Genomic DNA, 16,976 nt, shown 5'->3' with positions numbered 1-16,976 from the left:
CCTGTGGCTGCAGGGTGAGCTGTGGTTGGCAGCTGGCCTTTCCCGTCAGGCATGAAGGGCTCTCTCTCAAACACCAGCACCCAGCCCGGAGCCGGGCACTCAGGGTGCTGAATGGACCTGGGCTGAGTGGACAGGAAATAAGTGGTTTGGTCCTGAGTTCCTGTGTTGAAGTAGCAGCAGTGGGTGATGGGGCACCCTGAGAGCGGGCCTGGCTTGTTCCGCCTTACCTCAGAGCAGGAGAAGCTCTGCGTGGGGAATGCGATCTTGGGTTTTTCTCCCCAGAAATAGAATTTAGAGGTTTTTCTGTTCTTCAAAGCAAAGTCTTCCAGTTCTTTTGTTGTGAACACTTTTGAACAGAGTAAGAAGTTGAGAGAATAGAGTTACCCACGTGCACACCCCTTGATTGGACAGATCGAGCATAATAACAATGCAGATTTGTTGTTTTGGCCTGGCCATGGGGGCTTGTGGCGAGGTCTGAGGTGTTTGGGGAGCGAGCGTGTAGACAGGCCTCAGTTAGAAGCTGGCTTGCATCTCACTTCCTGTGACAGCACTGTTTCCTTATTTCTAACCTCAGTTGAGAATTTTAAAAAGTGTGTGGTGCACCATTCCGGGTCACGAAAAGGAATAAAGAGATCAGCCTGTCCATTCTCCACATTGCCCCGCGTCCGTTCCTGCCCGCCTGCCGGAGCCCCGTGGGCCTGCCCTCAGCGTGCTCTTCTGTGCTCTGCTGTCCATGACCCTGAACAGTATTGAACATGTTCTGCACGTTTGTAAACTTCATGTAGTTACAGCTTTCTTATCCGTGAACAGGCTGCTATTAACTCCCTCCTCAAGTTGTTAAATGAGAGTGATGTGTGTGAATACCTGGTCTCGTGCTGGCAGGGAGTAGAGATTTGGGACGAACTCTTTTACTTCTTACCTCCTAGGTGTTGAGAAAACAATGGTGGATGTTAAAATGGGCAAATAGGCAAGGTGGCAGGGAGGTGGATCTCCCGCCTGGTCAGGGGCGGTTTCCTTCCAGCCCAGCTCTGTCCTCAGAGAATCTTGGGCTCTTTGTAGGGCTCAGGGCCCCTCCTTCCCGGTGCCCTTAAGGAACTCTGGCAGCCTCTCCCTCAGGAAGCTCAGGCTGTGCTTGTCCCCTGCCTCCCCCAGCCCAGGGCCAGCTCTGTGCCTGTGCCACTCGGCACTGCCTCCCGTGACTTGGAGCAGCCAGCATGTGGAAGAGCAGAGGGCTGTGCCTGGAGAAGATGGGAACAAGGAAGGCTGAGCTGTGGGGCTGGAAGGGGTCCAGGGTGGCCGACTCAGGCCTACAGAGCCCTGTGGGAAGCTTTCTGCTGGGCTTGCTGCACCTCAGAGCACTTTGTTTCCTTTATCAGGCTGCGGGCCAGCCCTCCTTGGTGCCTGGGCAGGGCCCTCAAAGAGCTGCTGGAGGACTCTGCATGGGCCAGGGGGCATCAGAGAAGTTGTGCGGGCTAGTGGGACTGAAAAACATTTGCAAATGCAAGAGGAGAATTTAATTTAGCAGGGCTGGGACAAGCTTGTGGATGAGGAATGGCCTGAGGGCACTTCATGCCTGTCCGGGTTCCCTGGCAGGCCTCTGTGAGGCTCCTAACCTGTCCGTGGGACACCAGCCATCACCGGTCTTCCTCAAGGGACCTCTACCAGCCCCCAGGGAATGAGAATTAGCAGAGAGCACCTGCCACCCCTGTCCTGCCACTACCCTCCGTCCCCTGGCACAGGAGTGCATCAGGTTACTCGGGAGGGAGCTACAGTGGGTTGACTGAGCGGGGAGGCCTGTCTGCAGGTGCTGTGGCCAAGTGGCCTGGAGCCTGCAGAGCCTCCAAGTGGCACTAGGTGGCACTCCCACCCAGGGGAGTCCAAACAAGGTCCAAATTGGACTGGAAGTTAAGGACCCAGAGTGGCCGGAAGGGACTTCATTCCGTGTGGGAAAGTAAACTTACCAAAGGGTTTTTTGTTTTTCCCAGAAGTCATTTCTTAACTATTGTCTAGAATCAGAAGGCATTTCCCTACTGAAACATACATGGCTGAGGTCAGGTTAGAAGGCAGGGAGGGCTAATTTCAGGGCAGACCCATGGTCGGGTTTATGCGTTTTCTAAATGCCAATCTGCCTGAGAGGCTTAGAATAGTTTTAAAGGAACCCTGGTAGACGCGGAGCAGCCCTGTTGCTCATTTTACAGGGAGAGTGTTGATGCTCCAGAGGCTGCTCAGCAAATGAGAACCTGGGCTTTTGATCCACACCCTCACCCCCAACCCCGGTCTACCTTGGGATAGGTTTATTCTATACTCAGGGGACCCGTGGGGCCTCATCTGGAAGTACTGGAGGCTTTGGGGAAGTCAGGATGGTCTTCTGGGATTTAGTGTTGCTAGGATCCTGTGTCAGCATCTTTAACTCCTTTTTATCCCATCTCACTTGGCGATTGCTTGGAGGTTAGAAGAGGACTGCCGTCCCACAGGGGCTGAGAATGCTGTGGGCCCAGGCTAGGCGACAGACAGTGAGGCGCAGGCTGCATGTCAGGGCTTCACCAGCCCCGTGGAAGAACCTGAGCCCCTTAGGGCTGGAACTCTGCTAGCTCACCCCTGCCTCCCTGTTCCTACTGGTGCATTGTAGGTGTCGAATATCATGGAAGTGCAAGAGGTAGGACCCCACCCATCTTCTCCCTGCTGTGGCATCCTAGGGCTGTATCTTGTCACGGAACACTTACTTGGGCTGGATCCAGATGAGGACGACAGGTGCTTTGGGCTGTGTCTGCACGCCACTGTGTCCTGTTTCAGGCTTCCTTGGCCCAGCGCCTGTCTCTTCACAAGGCCCACAGGCTCTCTTCCTGTTCTGAACACTGCTTTAGAAACTAAGTTCTCAGTGGGCAGAAGTAGCTGGGGTTGTATCCTTGTTCAGTAGCCCAGAGTGAGGTGACTGAGCCTACTGAGGCAAACTCACCATTGGGTGTGTGCTGCGTTGGGGCGTGACCTACGCAGATGCTGGTCAGGTTCCTGAATTCCACATCTTTTCTTTGGTTGAATAGTGTTCCCCATCAGACCATCCCCATGGTCTAAAAAATGTTAAGCTGGTTCCTTGCATCCCATGTTGACCGAGTGCTTGGTGGGGCATGGGGGTAGGGTGCTGACCCCACAGGCTGGGCTCTGCTGTCTAGTGGGGTAGAAAGATATGCCACAAGTCACCCCACAGGCTCTTCATCCCAGCTGAGGAAGCCTGCTTGCTCCTCCCGGGGTGGCCCTTGCCCACTGGGTCCTGTTTGCTAGTCTCCATCAGGGGATTTTGTATGTCAGGGTGTGTCTGCCTGGAGGAGATGAGGTAGGTGGGAATGGGGGCAGCCTGTGTCTTCAGGATGGGGTATGAGAAGGAGCAAGGACTTAGATGCCTTCTGTCATTTCGAGGGCTAGAAAAGGTGGCTGGAGGTGGCTTTCTGCTGGGTCCACAGAAGCTGGCCCTCCGTGAGGTCAGCAGCACCTGGAGGCCCCGGGCCTGCCCAGAGGCCCGGATGGGATGGGAACAAGGGCATGTTTGTCAGGGGGAGTGGTGAGGGAGGCAACAGCCCAGGGAGCCCGGCCATCACTGCGGACTGAGGTCCCCAGCCCCAGGAGGCGTCACCGGGAAGTCCCGTGACCAGAGGGCTGGTACCCTCTTCCCGCAGCTCTCCCCCGGCTTCTCTGAGCCTGGCCCCTCCTCTTAAAGGGGCCCTGTGTACGGCGGCTGGGCCTGGCTGCCGCCCTGGGAGGGCAGAGTGCGGCTTCCAGCGGCCGGTGTCTCCTCCTGCCCCCGCCCCTGGGCGGTCTGAGTGGCTGGAGCCCGAGCCCCGCCCTCCTGCCCGCCCACCCGGAGGCTTCCGCCGAGCGAGAGAGCGAGCGAGCGGGGGCCTCCCAAGGAGTCGAGTCGGCTACCCGGCTGCCGGCCGGGCGGAAGCAGAGCGGACCTGACCACCTGCCAGTGGGTGAGCCTCCCCGGGCCGAGGTGCGGCTTCTTGGAGCTGCCCTGCCCTGCCCCGCCAGCCAGAAGGCCTGTTTTCAGACGTGGGAGGGCCGTCCAGTCCTTGGGGTGTGGGTCACTGCCTTCCAGCGTGGGCCCCATGCTGTGAGGCCTGAGGAGCCCACCCCACAGTCTTGATGGAGTTGTGGGCTTCTCCTGGTCCCACATGGTCATGAGGTGGCTGGATGAGCTCACTTCCTTCACATCCTGTAGCATCTCCTGGCCTGTAAGGCCGGCCGCTGGGGAAAAGGGAAATGCTGGGCGTGCCGGGGGCTCTGTTCCCTCCTGCCCTGAGAGCTCTGGGCTCATTTCCTGAGCGCTGCCCAGAGAGCCTGGGGCAGCACCAGAGGGGGAGGGAAGTGGCACTGTTCCTCAGTGGGACCTGGAGGTGTTAGGACTTGTCAGCATGTCCCTACCTGAGGGGCGGGGAGGAGGTGGCACACTGCCCTTCGCAGAGCTCCAGTTGCCACTGGCACTGAGGATTGCCCGAAAGAAGATTCCTTTTCTTAGGGAGATTTAAGGAAGACCCATGCGAGTCCTGTCCCCACTTCCACTCACCCTGCCCTGGGCCCATACGCATCCCGGCCACTGACTTGAAAGAGGCACCTGTGGGCCCTTCTCTTTGCTTCCTCCTCTCTTGCCCAAGCCTTCCCCAAGATGGCTCACCTGTTTCACATGGGGAGAAGCCATTTCCCCATTCCCTGCTTTTGAAGTTTTGTCTGCTTCTAGCTCTGGAACACGGGGGAGGAAGGGTTGGTGTCCCTTCCACAGGCTGGGACACAGCTGCCTGGCTTCAGGTGAGCTGGGGGAGAAAACGGCCCTGCCCTCCAGGTGGGAGTGTGTGAGAAAGTCAGGCCAGTAGACACCGGATTTGGGGACCCTCGGGGTTTCTGCTGAAGCTTCAGGAGGGAACCCTGGCACCCAGTGAGATTTCCACTCTGGGAGCAAGAATAAATTCTCTGGTTGTCTCCGGCTCGACACATGCAGGCTGCAAGGCACAGTGTGCTGAGGGAGAGCTTGTTGAGGGGCGGACAGTCCTGACTCCCTCACTGGCTTCCCGGCCTTCCTGAGACTCGAACCTGAATCTACCAAGGTCCAAGGGAACCAGGAGGAGCACCGCCCTGCCCCCCAAAACCTGTAGTAACTGGTAACTGGCCTGGGTCTGTCCACTGGACTTCAGTTGGAACATTCCATTCCACTGAGAGGGTATTGTTGCCCTTGTCCTGGGCAGTGAGGGGACGTTGCAGCACTGCTGGGGTGTGAACCCCTAGAACAGCACATCCTGACAAAGGTGACTCCCTCCCCACTCCTGGTCCTGCTTGGCCATTGTTTCCTACTCAGAAGAGCAGCCACTGCCCCGCCATTTGGGCTCCTCTTCACAACTGGTGTCTCTGCCCTGTTCCTTGCGTCTTGCCAGTGGTAGCAAACCTCTGTCCTCCCAGGGTGTGGGCGGAGAGGGAGGTGAGGTCTCCTCCAGGTCTGGGGGGTGAAGCTGCACCAAACTCTTGGGTGGAAGTGAGGCGCGAGGTTTCTGAGCAGAGTTGCTCTGGGCCATGGTCACAGCTATGACCTGAGCCTCACGGGGCTGAGCAGGAGGAATGACTTCCCATTTTCCAGATGAGGAGACAGACCCAGAGGGCGCCTGTGACTTGCAAGACCGTTCCGAGCTCGGGGGGGCCGGGGGGGGGGGGGGGGGGGGGGGGGGAGGGCAGCCCGGATTGCAGTAACCAGATTGTCCCTGTCCTCCACCAAAGCCACTCTGCGTTCTCATATTCCAAGTGGGTGGCCATTAGGCCATGTAATGACTTTAAAGTCCTACTGGTCATAGCCCCAAACCCAACTCTACCGAGTGTCCTTGAGAGAGGGAAGCGTCTGCACTTCCCCGCTTCAGGGTGCCCTCCTTGCAGGTTCCTTGTCTGGGCCTGAGCCCCCCAGTGGCCCTCAGGGATCCCGAGAAGGGAGAAGGCTCTGGCTTGGGGTCCAAGGGCTGTCACAGGTGGGGAGGCCAGAAGCACTCCTGGCCGAGGAAGTGGCTCTGTCTTTGGGAAGCGACAAAGAGGGACCTCTAGGGACCCTCTTCCCTCCATCCTGCAGCTCTGAGCTAGACAGAGGTTGCCTGTTTCCTGGGGGACAGGTGAATTCATGTCTGCTCCCTGGGGACCTTTTGGACCCACAGATGGTGATTTGGGAGAAGCCTGACACCTTGGTCTCTGTGCCCCGCTTTAAAAGAAGAGGTAGGGGAGTGACGGAGACAGGACTGTGGGGGTGAGGATCCCCTGCCTGGCCCCTCAGGGCAGTTCCTAGAGTCCTTCCAGGACAGCCACTCCTTGGGCTGGTCCCCCTTGAGCTCCCGCCACTGCAGGGGGAGGGGCGAGGGCCCTCCCTGCTCTGTTGGGCTACCTGGCCTGGCCAAGCCCCTGGATTGGAGGCCCTGGGGGAGAATGAAGTGCAGAGGTACATGCGGGAATCTGCTTTGAGGACCTGAGGGTTTGGGCCAAGCTGGGTTTGTCTGTGGGCTCCTGAATGTGCTTTTCTGACCCTGATGCGGTGGCCACCACCCCACATGGTAGGACAGTGAGGAAAACTGGCAGGAGGAGACTGGGGCTCCTGTCCCCTCCCACAAGGTCTCACTGGCCCCCACAGTAACTCCTGGGCATGCGCTCAGTCTGTGCTTTCTAGAGTTTCTGGAGTCGGGGAAAGAGCCTCATCCTGGCAGCCAAGCACCAGGCTCAACCCCAACTACCTGTCACCCCTCTGGGCCTGTCTCCCTGGGGAACTGACAGGAAGCCAGTGCCAGGCCTCAGGGCCTGGTGGGCTGGGGTGCGGTGAGATGTGTGCTCAGTAGGTGGGCAGTATGATCCAGGAGACCTGACTGTCGTGGATGGGAAAGTCAGTGGCAGGCTCAGCGTGGGCCTGGGGCAGGAGCAGGGTGTCTGTAGGCCCTGGGCCTGTCCTCGGGGCGGGAGGAGGCTTACACTGCAAGTCTGCTTCTGGGTGAAGCCTGGGCAGTGGGCGCCCTCCTGCCTGGCACTCCGCAGTGAGCTGTTCTGCCACTCGGTGAGGCGAGTGGCCTGGGGAGAGCTCGGCTGGAGGGTCTGGAGTGGGCCAGGCCTCACCACCTCCTCAGCCAGGACTGGAAATCCGCACTTTGTCCAGATCTTAGTCAGCCTTGCCCCGGGGCTCCTGGCAGCCACGGCAGCCGCAGGGACTCACGGACTCTGCAGGCAGGTGCCAGGCCGGCATTCTCAGTGCCGTGGCTGAGGTGGGTGTGCCGGTGCATCAGCCGTCCACCCTTGTCTGGGTAGAGTCATGTCTGAGCTGGGGCCTCTTGCTCTGTTGCAGTGCCTAGGCTCTGGGTGCCTCGGGAGTTGCCCTGGGACAGGGTCCTTGGCTGGTCAGTTCCCTACCTTAGGAGCAGCAGTGGGCCCACATTTCTTTATCTAAAGGTGGTGGCAGGTGCCTGCCCCTTCCAGCCTGCGTTTGGGATTGGAGGCCAGGGGGTGGGCGACATCTCTGGGGCCTTGACTACTCTGGGCTGAGACAGCAACAACTATGCAATGTTTGCTGTCCTCCTTCACTGTTATCTGTGAGGGCGGACTGTAGGGGCTTTGTGGAGGCTGGGCGTGTCCTCGCAGATGGCCAGGCAGGGCCCACCGGCCAAGTGCTGGCCACAGTGCTGTTTCGAAGCAGAGATGATTAGGGCAGGTGGAGCTGTTTGGGCTTCAGTCCGGCCCCAGCTCCACGCTGTTTTCCCTGAGGTCAGCCAGGTGCTCATCTTCTGAGGAGGCCTTGGGGGGTCGGTGCCAGGTATGGGGGCCCCCAAGGCTGGGGGTGGGGTGCAGTGAGGAGAGAGCCAGAGCAAGTCAGATGCCCAGGGTCTTGCTCAGTGTGCTCTCCTTCCCGCTCCCTCGTTCCTCAGATGCTACTTTGTCACCTGAATGGAAAATGGGTCAGGTCCTGGGGAGGGAGGGGCCACCCAAGCCGCAGACTGGCTGACGCTGGGTGCCCTCCTGGAGCGCAAGGCTCAGATTCCCACTGGTGCTCCTTGGGCTGAGAGGTTCCTGGTCCCCTCCCTGCCTTCGGCTCACTGAGCAGGTGTGTGACCAGTGCCTGTCTTTGCAATAGCCCTGGCCTGTAACCTACGCCCTGTGAGCCGCCGGACCGAACCAAGCCAGGGAAGCGGCCCACCAGCCACCAGGCGGCCTGGCAGAGGCAGAGCCCGTGGAGCAGTGACAGCGCAGGAGCGCCTCTGGCTGGGGGGAAGGGAGGAAGGAGGAGGAACAAAGGCGAGTGTGCCTGGCGCCGCCCTCCCTGCGCCGCCTACCATGTGTCAGTCAGAGGCGCGGCGAGGACCTGAGCTCCGCGCAGCGAAATGGTGAGAAGCTGCCCATCGCGTCGTAACCCCACTGTGCCCCGCCACGACCTCCGGAAGGTTAGAGTTCATGTCCAGCGGCCCCGCGGTGGAGGTGGTGGCAGGGGGCCGGGGGATCAGCCCCCGCAGCTGGAGGGGCCCGGCCCGGGGGGCCTGAGTCGGAGAGCCTGCTTCAGGTATCTGGGGAGGCAGAGCAGGCTGGTGGCCCTGTGTCTGTGCTCACCTTAACTGCTGCTCCAGGCCCCCTGCCCTAGGTGCCCCCACCCTGCTCAGGAGGGTGGCAGCGCCTCAGGATTGGTTGCTGTGCTTCTGCAGAGAGCAGGGCTGGTGAGGGAAACCCTGCGGGAGAGCAGTGATTTGTCTGGCTTTGCTTGGTCCCTACTGCCTTCCGGACCTTTCTAAAACATGATGGGGGCGGGGGGGTGGGGGGGAAGAGAATGAACCAGGGAATCTGGGCAGCTGTGGAGATGCAGCGCCTTCCATTCCCATCGTGGAACTGCGGGGCCGGCCGTCAGCTCAGCTCCGTGTTTTCTGCTTTAGTATCAGCTGGGGTGCCTCTTTGTTCCTTGGTTTGTTCAGCAACTGGGGCAGAGGACACGGCTTATGTGAGAGTGCCCAGGCACAGACGGGGCCTTAGATGGTCCAGTTGAATGCAGTCTTTTTGCAGATGAGGAAACTGAGGCCTGGGGACATTCTCAGAGTAGGTGGCAGTGTGCTCTCCTGATGGCTACACTGGGGCTCAAGAGCATTTTCTAGGGCCTAGGCATGTGACAGGGGGACTCGGTCCTCATAGTTGTACCTCTGCAGGCCAGGGTTCTGGTGGAAAGGCCCATCCCAGCCTCTGCAACTCCTGTGAGGCTGAGCCTGTGCTGAATGCACTGAATTTGGGCTGGTGGGGTCTGGGGAAAGGCCCACCCATCTTTGCTGAAAGGAGGGGCCTGGGTCAGATGTGCAGCCCCAGCAGACCTGGGAGGTGGCCTGCGGGTTGGGGAGGTTCCCCCTACCAACCTCTGGATCGGTTTTGGAGAACCTGGCCTGATGTAGAAAGTCCATACAGATGGACGAAGCAGTAGCCGTTGCTGGGGGGAGGGGGGTGGGGGGAGGCGTGCGTGTCCGTGTGCATGTGCCTGTTTGTCTGTTTTCCTTTGTGGTCTTATCAGGCCCAGTCCCTTAATTTATCAGGTGAGGAAAGGAGGCTTGGAGCCATGGAGGGGTTTTCCCAGATCCTGCAGTGGGTGGTAGCAGTGGCACCCGCTCTGCCGTGTGCTGTGCTGTGCTGTGCTGCGCTGCTGAGGGCTCAGGGTCATGACACTAGATCTCCCAGCGCCTCTGCGGGTGGAGCTGGCCAGGGAGCGGGGGCGCTGAGAGGCCGGCTCTGCACCCGGTCTTCCCCGTGCTGGGCCCAGGTGGTACTTAGCCCTGAAGGCCCTTGCTGGGGCCCCTCCCATGTTCAGAGGCTGCTCTGGCTGCAAGGTCCTGGGCCTGACCTGGTCTCGGCTGCCTCTGATTCCCGTTCTCCTCAGCTGGCAGGCAGATGGGAGAGACCGGGAAGTGAGTCTGCCGACCAGAGGCAGCCAAGCCTCCAACTCAGAATGGGATTGGGTTGAAGGGGTGCAGCCAGTGCTGCCAGACTCCATTGAGGGGCGAGCTTGCTGAGGGTGGGGCAGACAGGAATGGCACGGCCTGGGGGGGGGGCGGGGCCTCCTAGTCACTCCCATACCCCGGCCACTGACCCCGGCCATGCGTGGACATATACCCTGCAGGTTGCACTTCCCCCAGCTGGCGCTGAGGCGGAGGCTGGGACAGTTGAGCTGCATGTCCAGACCCACACTGAAACTGCGCTCCTGGCCCCTGACGGTCCTCTACTACCTCCTGCCCTTCGGTGCCCTCAGACCGCTCAGCCGGGTGGGATGGAGGCCCGTGAGCAGGGTAAGTGTGTGCGCACTGCTGGCTTGGCCCTCCCCCTGGGCAAGCCTGAGCTTGGGGCCCAGGAGCTCGAGGAGACAGTTGTCAGATTGAAAGGCAAGTCAGTTGAGAAGGCTGGGCTGGTCAGTGGCCAGGTGGCCCGCAGACAGTTGACCAAGGGCTTGCTGCCCACTACCTGCTCTCCTTGCCTGCATTCGCGCCATTAGGGGCTCTGCTTCTGGAAGGAACCTACACTGGGCATTCAGAAAATGGTATCTGATTTCCTATGTTCAGGCAGAGAGCTTAGAGGTGATTTTCAGAAGAATCCAGATTAATTCCTGGCTGCCGGAGGGTGGTTCAGGAAGGCTGGAACCTGTTGGGCCCTTAGGGTGAGGATGCCTTCCAGGACCTGGGAGCCCTGGGCTCTCCGGACAGGCTGACCACAAGGAGGAAACTGCTCCTGGGCCCTTGGACCACCCAGGTGGTTGTCTCGAGGGCTTGAAAGCTCAAGGGCATCTAAGGGGGCACTGGCCACTAGACCTGAGGTCACATGGCAGCCCTGGGCCGCTCCAGCGGATGGGTGTCAGCTGGGAGGAGTTGTGGGAGTCAGTAATTCAATACCTCGTAGAGGTGTTTAAAGTTGGAATGAAATTACTTTTACACCTTGGGGACTTGGTGCCTTGGTTGTGTTCAGACAAGCAGCTGCTGCTGATTAGAGGCAGGTTCCACTGTGGCAGCAGCACTTGAGATTTAAGAGGCTGCTCCTTCCAGGTCACCTGGCCCTGAGAGTTTCGGCTGAAGCCAGCCGAGGAGCCTCAGGGGGCCAAGTCCCCTCCAGCTTTGTGGACTGGCCCAGTCTCTGGAGAATGCCTCTGAGCTCCCGGCATGGCGAGTCCAGGCCCTCTGAGTGCTGGCCCAGACGACAATGATACAGCGCATCTGCATGCAAAAGTCCCAACCCTGGGGGACTTGTGGGTGTTCTCCTTGCTTCCTGTTAGGATGAGCGTGTTTGCTTTGGCTTCGTAGCCTTTCCCATGCCCCCGGGGCCTCCTTTCTGTACCAGTCCAGGACACAGGCAGCAGCACCGCCTCCTGCCAAAGCTTCTCTCTGGGACGCGATCAGATCCCTTAATGCCCCCCCTTCAAGAAGTAAGAACGTGCTGGCCAGTCTTTCCCTGGGGACTAGGCCGGTTGCTATTCGCCCTCTGCATTAGACTGGAACACCTGAGTTGTAAGACGCCATGTCATGGTCTCGGCCTCGGCCAGTACTCAGTTTGTGAGAGTATTTGGGAAGCTCAGTCCAGTTCCTAGTGAGAAACAACCACATCACAAAGCCATCGTGGGGGTTGGCTGACTAGGGGGACGTGGGGTGGGCATGCAGTTTGGCCAACTCTGCCTGCCTGTGGCCTGCAGGTGGCCCTGTACAAGTCAGTGCCGACGCGCTTGCTGTCGCGGGCCTGGGGCCGCCTCAACCAGGTGGAGCTGCCGCACTGGCTGCGCAGGCCCGTCTACAGCCTGTACATCTGGACCTTCGGGGTGAACATGAAGGAGGCCGCCGTGGAGGACCTGCACCACTACCGCAACCTCAGCGAGTTCTTCCGGCGCAAGCTGAAGCCGCAGGCCCGGCCTGTGTGTGGCCTGCACAGCGTGGTGAGGCCCCGCCCTGCCTTCCACTCCTCCCTCCAGAAACGGGACTCCCGCTGTGCCTTTGGGAGCCAGTCCCAGCAGCCTCCACAGGTGGCCCAGTGGGCACCACTCCTGGGCTGTGCCCCCAGGGAGGAGAGGGCCCTGCCTGTGTCCCCTCGCCCCGCCCCCTCCCCTCCCTGGCAGCAAGCTTCTCCTGGCCCTTCCAGATCAGCCCGTCGGACGGGAAGATCCTCAACTTTGGGCAGGTCAAGAACTGTGAAGTGGAGCAGGTCAAGGGGGTCACCTACTCACTGGAGTCATTCCTGGGCCCGCGCACCTCCACGGAGGACCTGCCTTTCCCACCAGGTGGGTCCTTGCCTGGTCACAGCCAGGCAGCCCTGCTGCAGTGTGGCTGGGCTGGACATCAGAGGATGAAGGACTGGAGTGGGCGGGGGAGGGAGGGGATGCTGGGAAGGCTATCGGAACTGAGGGCCGGCACGTGGTCCTGGAACTGCTGTGCCTGGAGCTTCGGGGCCTCCCTGGAGCCTGTGCCCAGACTGCACGCAGGTTCCATGCTAGGCGGCCTCGGGTGCTTGTCTGAGAGTCTGGCCCTGGTGTCTGCCCCCTCAGCCACCTCCTGTAGCTCCTTCAGGAGCCAGCTGGTCACCCGGGAAGGGAACGAGCTGTACCACTGCGTCATCTACCTGGCTCCCGGGGATTACCACTGCTTCCACTCTCCTACTGACTGGACCGTTTCCCACCGGCGCCACTTCCCAGGTATGCCAGGGCTGCACGTGGGTGGGAGCGGCTTCCCTGGGCCTCAGAGGTCGTCAGCTTTTTGGTGTGAGGGGACCCAGGCTCCAGATTTGGCTTGCCAAGGCCCAGAATTGACTATTTTAGTTTGGCCAAGCATGGGCAGTGGGGGCAGGGCGGGGTCTAGCCCGCTCTGCATTTGCGATGACATGGGGTGACATTGGGTCTTGGGCTGTCTCAGAGTGGACACACTGGCTGCGGGAGGCTGGTCCTCCTACTGGGTCGGGAGTGGCAGTGTCCTTGCCCCCACAGGCTCTCTGATGTCTGTGAACCCTGGCATGGCCCGCTGGATCAAAGAGCTCTTCTGCCACAATGAGCGAGTGGTCCTGACTGGGGACTGGAAACATGGCTTCTTCTCGCTGACGGCCGTGGGGGCCACCAATGTGGGCTCCATCCGCATCTACTTCGACAGGGTAAGCAGAGCTCAGACCCTACGGAAGGCCAAAGGCTGGGCCACTCATGGTCCCCTCACCCCATCTCCTATGTATAGTCTGTTGGGACTATAAATTCTAGGAGGGTGTGTCCCCTGCCAGGCTTGGCTCTGCTGAGCAGCTGCCCCGAGGAAGGCCTGGGCCCTGAGCTTCTGCTCTGCCTGGTGCCCCTGCTGCCCAGATTTGCGGCCACTTGCCCATCTGGAGGTGCCTGGAGAGGGAGGGAATTAACCTCCTCACCTGGCCCTTTTCTTCTGCCGAGAACCACAGAGGAGTACTGAGTTTGGGGTGGGGTGTACTGATTGGAGGCAGAGTGTGTGAGGGTGCAGCCAGTGCCCACCCAGCCCACGGGGCTAACTTTCTTGGTGTTGGTTTGTGACCACCTCTTGTCCTCCTGGGTGCTGCAGAACAGAGATCTCCATGATTACCACGTTCCTCCGGGGCCCAGTTCATAGCCCATGGGCCGAGTCCCTGTCTCCACCTCCCTTTCCGAGCTGGGTTGGGGACAGGCACCAGATGAGTGTTCAAGGTACAGGGAGCAGGACTCCACATGCTCTGCCCCCTGACCTCCCCCAGGACCTGCACACAAACAGCCCGAGGTACAGCAAGGGCTCCTACAACGACTTCAGCTTCGTGACACACGCCAACAAGGAGGGCATCCCCATGCGCAAGGGCGAGCACCTGGGCGAGTTCAACCTGGGCTCCACCATCGTGCTCATCTTTGAGGCCCCCAAGGACTTCAACTTCAAGCTGAAGGCGGGACAGAAAATCCGATTCGGGGAGGCTCTGGGCTCCCTCTAGAGCCTCCTTCCTGGCTGTGGCTGCTGAGGAATCTTTTCCAAACAGAAATGTGAGGGTCTTTTTGAGGGAAATCTCTGCGGCTGTCCTGGGGAGGGGACTACCTTGGGGCCATGGGGTCTGACAGTGGGTGACTTCTGTCTCTGCTGTCCCAAGTGCAGACGACAAAGTCAGAGCCCGTCCTGCCCTAGACCAACGACGTCCCTTCCCACCTTAGAGAGAAAGAAAGTGCAGGCTGGGATGATTTTAGATTCCCTTTTGGAGATTTTTTAACGTACTGTATAAACATCTCCTGGCTGAGTGTTCAGTTGGTCTTGATTTCCATTTTAAGACGATAAGTGATAAATGTACCTTTTTGCTGCTCGTCCCATCACTGCTTTTTGGCCTTCTCCCTCTGCCTCCCCTGCACTGGGTGAGGTGCCTCCGGCACTGACTGGGTCTGCGCTGCCCCCTCAGAGCAGGGCCATGCGGCCTTCAATGTGACAGCTTTCTGTCCCAAGTTTGCCCCACCCTGCTCGTTGGGAAAACTGTCTTTCCTCTTTGCACTTGTGGCTAAATGCATCACCCCTGGCTCTGCCAGCATCTTCTGCGGATGGTGACAATGGCATGGCACTTTGCAGGCCCCAGTGAATGACCTTCCAGAGCTGGCAAGTCAAGTCCGCTTCCTAGGGGGCAAGACCAATTGCTGCACCCACCTGAATGGTGTCCAAAAAGTGAATGGGGCCGGGGAGAGCTTGTGTCCCCTCCCACGTCCAGACGCACAGAGACTACGGGAAAGTTGCTGCTATTGATTCAGGAGCTTGCGGTGGAAGCAGAGGAGCCTTGGTGTGTTTGGGGGAAGGGGTCAGTGCCTAGAAGACCTGTCCCCAGGTAACAGATGCACAGTCCTTGGGGAGCCACTGATGGTGGGGACAGGGCCAGGTCTCATGTTTCCTGGGGATGCTGTGAATTTCTCCTGCAGGAGAAGCCATTTGAACTTTTTCAACTGTATCAGTAGCACAGTATTTTTGTATGAAAAGTGGGAGACTTCTGAACAGTAATTCATTTAATTGCAACAATTTGAAATAAAAAAACTCATTGCAGCTCTGCGTTCTGTTCCTGGAGGTGGGCTGAGGCCTCCCGTGAGGCCCAGCACCTGCCTCCCCGGGGCGATGACTAGCACAGAGCCCGCCGCAGGGCCTGTAGGCGGGCGATGCCGGCGCTGATGGGCTGGCGCTGGGCCTGGAGCTCAGCGGCCAGCTGCTGGATCTGCAGTTCCACCTGGGGGTGAGAGGGACGGGCTGAGCTGAGAGGAAGCACAGCCTGGGAGCTGTCCCAGGGGCCACCTGGGGCCTCACCTCCTGCAGTTCTTCCTGCACCTGCTGCTCTGCTTCTTCGTCCTCAGGCCTGGGCTCCTCCCGGCTCAGCTCCAGCCACCGGCGCAGGCTCCTCGCTTGCCGCTGATAGGACCTGAGGGAGTGAGACACCTGCTGCCTGGCTGGGCCCGTGGCAGAGCCTTTGGCTCAGGGAGAAGCAAACAGCAGCTATTTGATGCAGGTGGAGAAAGGAGGGTTGTTCCTGTTCCTCTGCCAGCCTCCACCGCCCGCAGACAGCAGCTCAGGGGGCCCAGGCAGAAACCCTCCCTGTCCCTCTCCCTGTGCAGAGCTGAGTGTGCGGGACCTGCCCACTTCCCTTCAGCCTCCAAGGCTGCTGCTCGTGTGGACAGCCTCGAGCCTGAGCATGGGGGGTGTGGGCTCTGCACCCAGACCACAGGCAAGACAGGATGGCTGACTGCACCTGCGGCCCAGGCCTGTCTTCTCCGCACCGTCATCCCATGTCATCATCAATTCCTGGGTAGACCACTGGCCTGGCTTTCACTTGACCCAGTCAAGTTTAAAGTTTTGCTCAGTTTTGTCCCCTGTCCCACAGGTAAGGCCAGCTGGGACCTTCCTGAGCAGGACTGAGAAGTCAAGGTGCCACCTGTCTGCGGGGGGCTGGCACAGTGTAGAGGCATCACCCCCAGGACCCTGGCAGCTAGCTCTGGGGAGACAGAGCTCCCCACTGTTTCCTGGGGACGGGCGGCAGCCTGAGTCTTACCAGAGGTTCTGCTTCGTGGTCTGGTAGTCCTGCAGTTGCTGCTGGATGCCCTCAAGCTCAGCCTCCAGATCGGTGTCGCCCATGGCAACAGGAGAATAAGCTTCATCTTGACCACCTTTCCAGCCGGGCCCCGGCTGAATGCAGGGAGCCCAGGTGCTGGGAGTGGGCCGAGTGCTCACTGTGCTGCCAGGCTTCAGGTGCACACCTGCAGTTTCAAAGCCAGGCCCATGTCTGGTGCCTGTGAAGTCCCCAGGAAGGAGCAGGCAGGGGTCAGGGACACTGGCTGGGGATGGAGAGGCCCGGGACATGAGCCCAGGGGTGGTTGGCAGTGCTGACACCTGTAAAGGAAGGATGGAAACTGAGCAGGGAAGCTGAGAGGAAGGCCAAGGAGGGGGCACTGAGGCTGCCCACTGTTGGGGGACCAGGGTTAGGTGAGGCCCCAGGAGCTGGGCTTCCCCACACCCGCTGCAGCCAGCTCACCCAGTGTGGCCCTGCCCCTTCCTTCAGGACCTGACACTGATGGAGAACGTCCCACAAGCAACCCAGGGAGCACCCCACACCTTTGCAGTTAGGTCCCACCCCTTGCCCAGGGCCTGGCTCAGTACCACCCAAGAGCTGTTTCAGGCCTTACTGACCTTTCACCCCCGCCTACTCAGCCGTGACGTCTGTACTTCGGTGAGAAAAGTGGTCAGAGGCAACTGTTTTCCTTGTCCAACCACATACCTACAACCCTCCTCCATTCCCTCCTGGTGACAGTGTCTCTCCTATCACCCCCCACCCCCTCACCACTCCTGCTTATCTCGCACTCTCTTCAGACACCAGCTCCTTGGGGTGGCCCAACCCCACTGCTGTCTCCTCCATTCTGAGCACTCATGCTTTCTCACGGCTCCCTGCCCAGACTCCTCGACTTTGGTGTCACGTGCCCCAGGAACTGAGGGCCCTCTTCTTCCAAC

General features: G+C 59.8%; 2 protein-coding genes across 7 annotated transcripts in view; one reads left to right on the top strand and one right to left on the bottom strand.

Moving 5' to 3' along the window:
- The window catches only part of PISD (phosphatidylserine decarboxylase), a 38,515-nt gene extending 23,719 nt beyond the window's left edge, over positions 1 to 14,796 (top strand). The window contains exons 1-8 of one of the 6 annotated variants that reach the window (XM_046640071.1): positions 1,906 to 3,968; positions 8,129 to 8,378; positions 10,139 to 10,304; positions 11,693 to 11,929; positions 12,133 to 12,271; positions 12,536 to 12,682; positions 12,971 to 13,131; positions 13,726 to 14,796. In XM_046640071.1, the coding sequence (XP_046496027.1) occupies positions 8,329 to 8,378; positions 10,139 to 10,304; positions 11,693 to 11,929; positions 12,133 to 12,271; positions 12,536 to 12,682; positions 12,971 to 13,131; positions 13,726 to 13,950 (1,125 nt within the window). In that variant the 5' untranslated portion in view covers positions 1,906 to 3,968; positions 8,129 to 8,328 and the 3' untranslated portion in view covers positions 13,951 to 14,796. Of the gene's footprint in view, positions 1 to 1,905; positions 3,969 to 8,128; positions 8,379 to 10,138; positions 10,305 to 11,692; positions 11,930 to 12,132; positions 12,272 to 12,535; positions 12,683 to 12,970; positions 13,132 to 13,725 lie in introns of those variants that run through there. The other 5 variants (XM_046640072.1, XM_046640073.1, XM_046640069.1 and 2 more) reach the window with 5 other exon arrangements.
- A 181-nt stretch (positions 14,797 to 14,977) lies between these two features.
- The window catches only part of SFI1 (SFI1 centrin binding protein), a 77,213-nt gene continuing 75,214 nt past the window's right edge, over positions 14,978 to 16,976 (bottom strand). Inside the window, 3 exon segments of the mRNA XM_046640061.1 lie at positions 14,978 to 15,207; positions 15,285 to 15,396; positions 16,024 to 16,361. Of these exon segments, the coding sequence (XP_046496017.1) occupies positions 15,103 to 15,207; positions 15,285 to 15,396; positions 16,024 to 16,361 (555 nt within the window). The 3' untranslated portion in view covers positions 14,978 to 15,102.

The sequence above is a fragment of the Equus quagga genome, chromosome 15, assembly GCF_021613505.1.
Source record: "Equus quagga isolate Etosha38 chromosome 15, UCLA_HA_Equagga_1.0, whole genome shotgun sequence".
NCBI lineage: Eukaryota > Metazoa > Chordata > Mammalia > Perissodactyla > Equidae > Equus > Equus quagga.
Note: the sequence above shows the minus strand (reverse complement) of the source record. Positions and strands in the feature narration are given on the sequence as shown.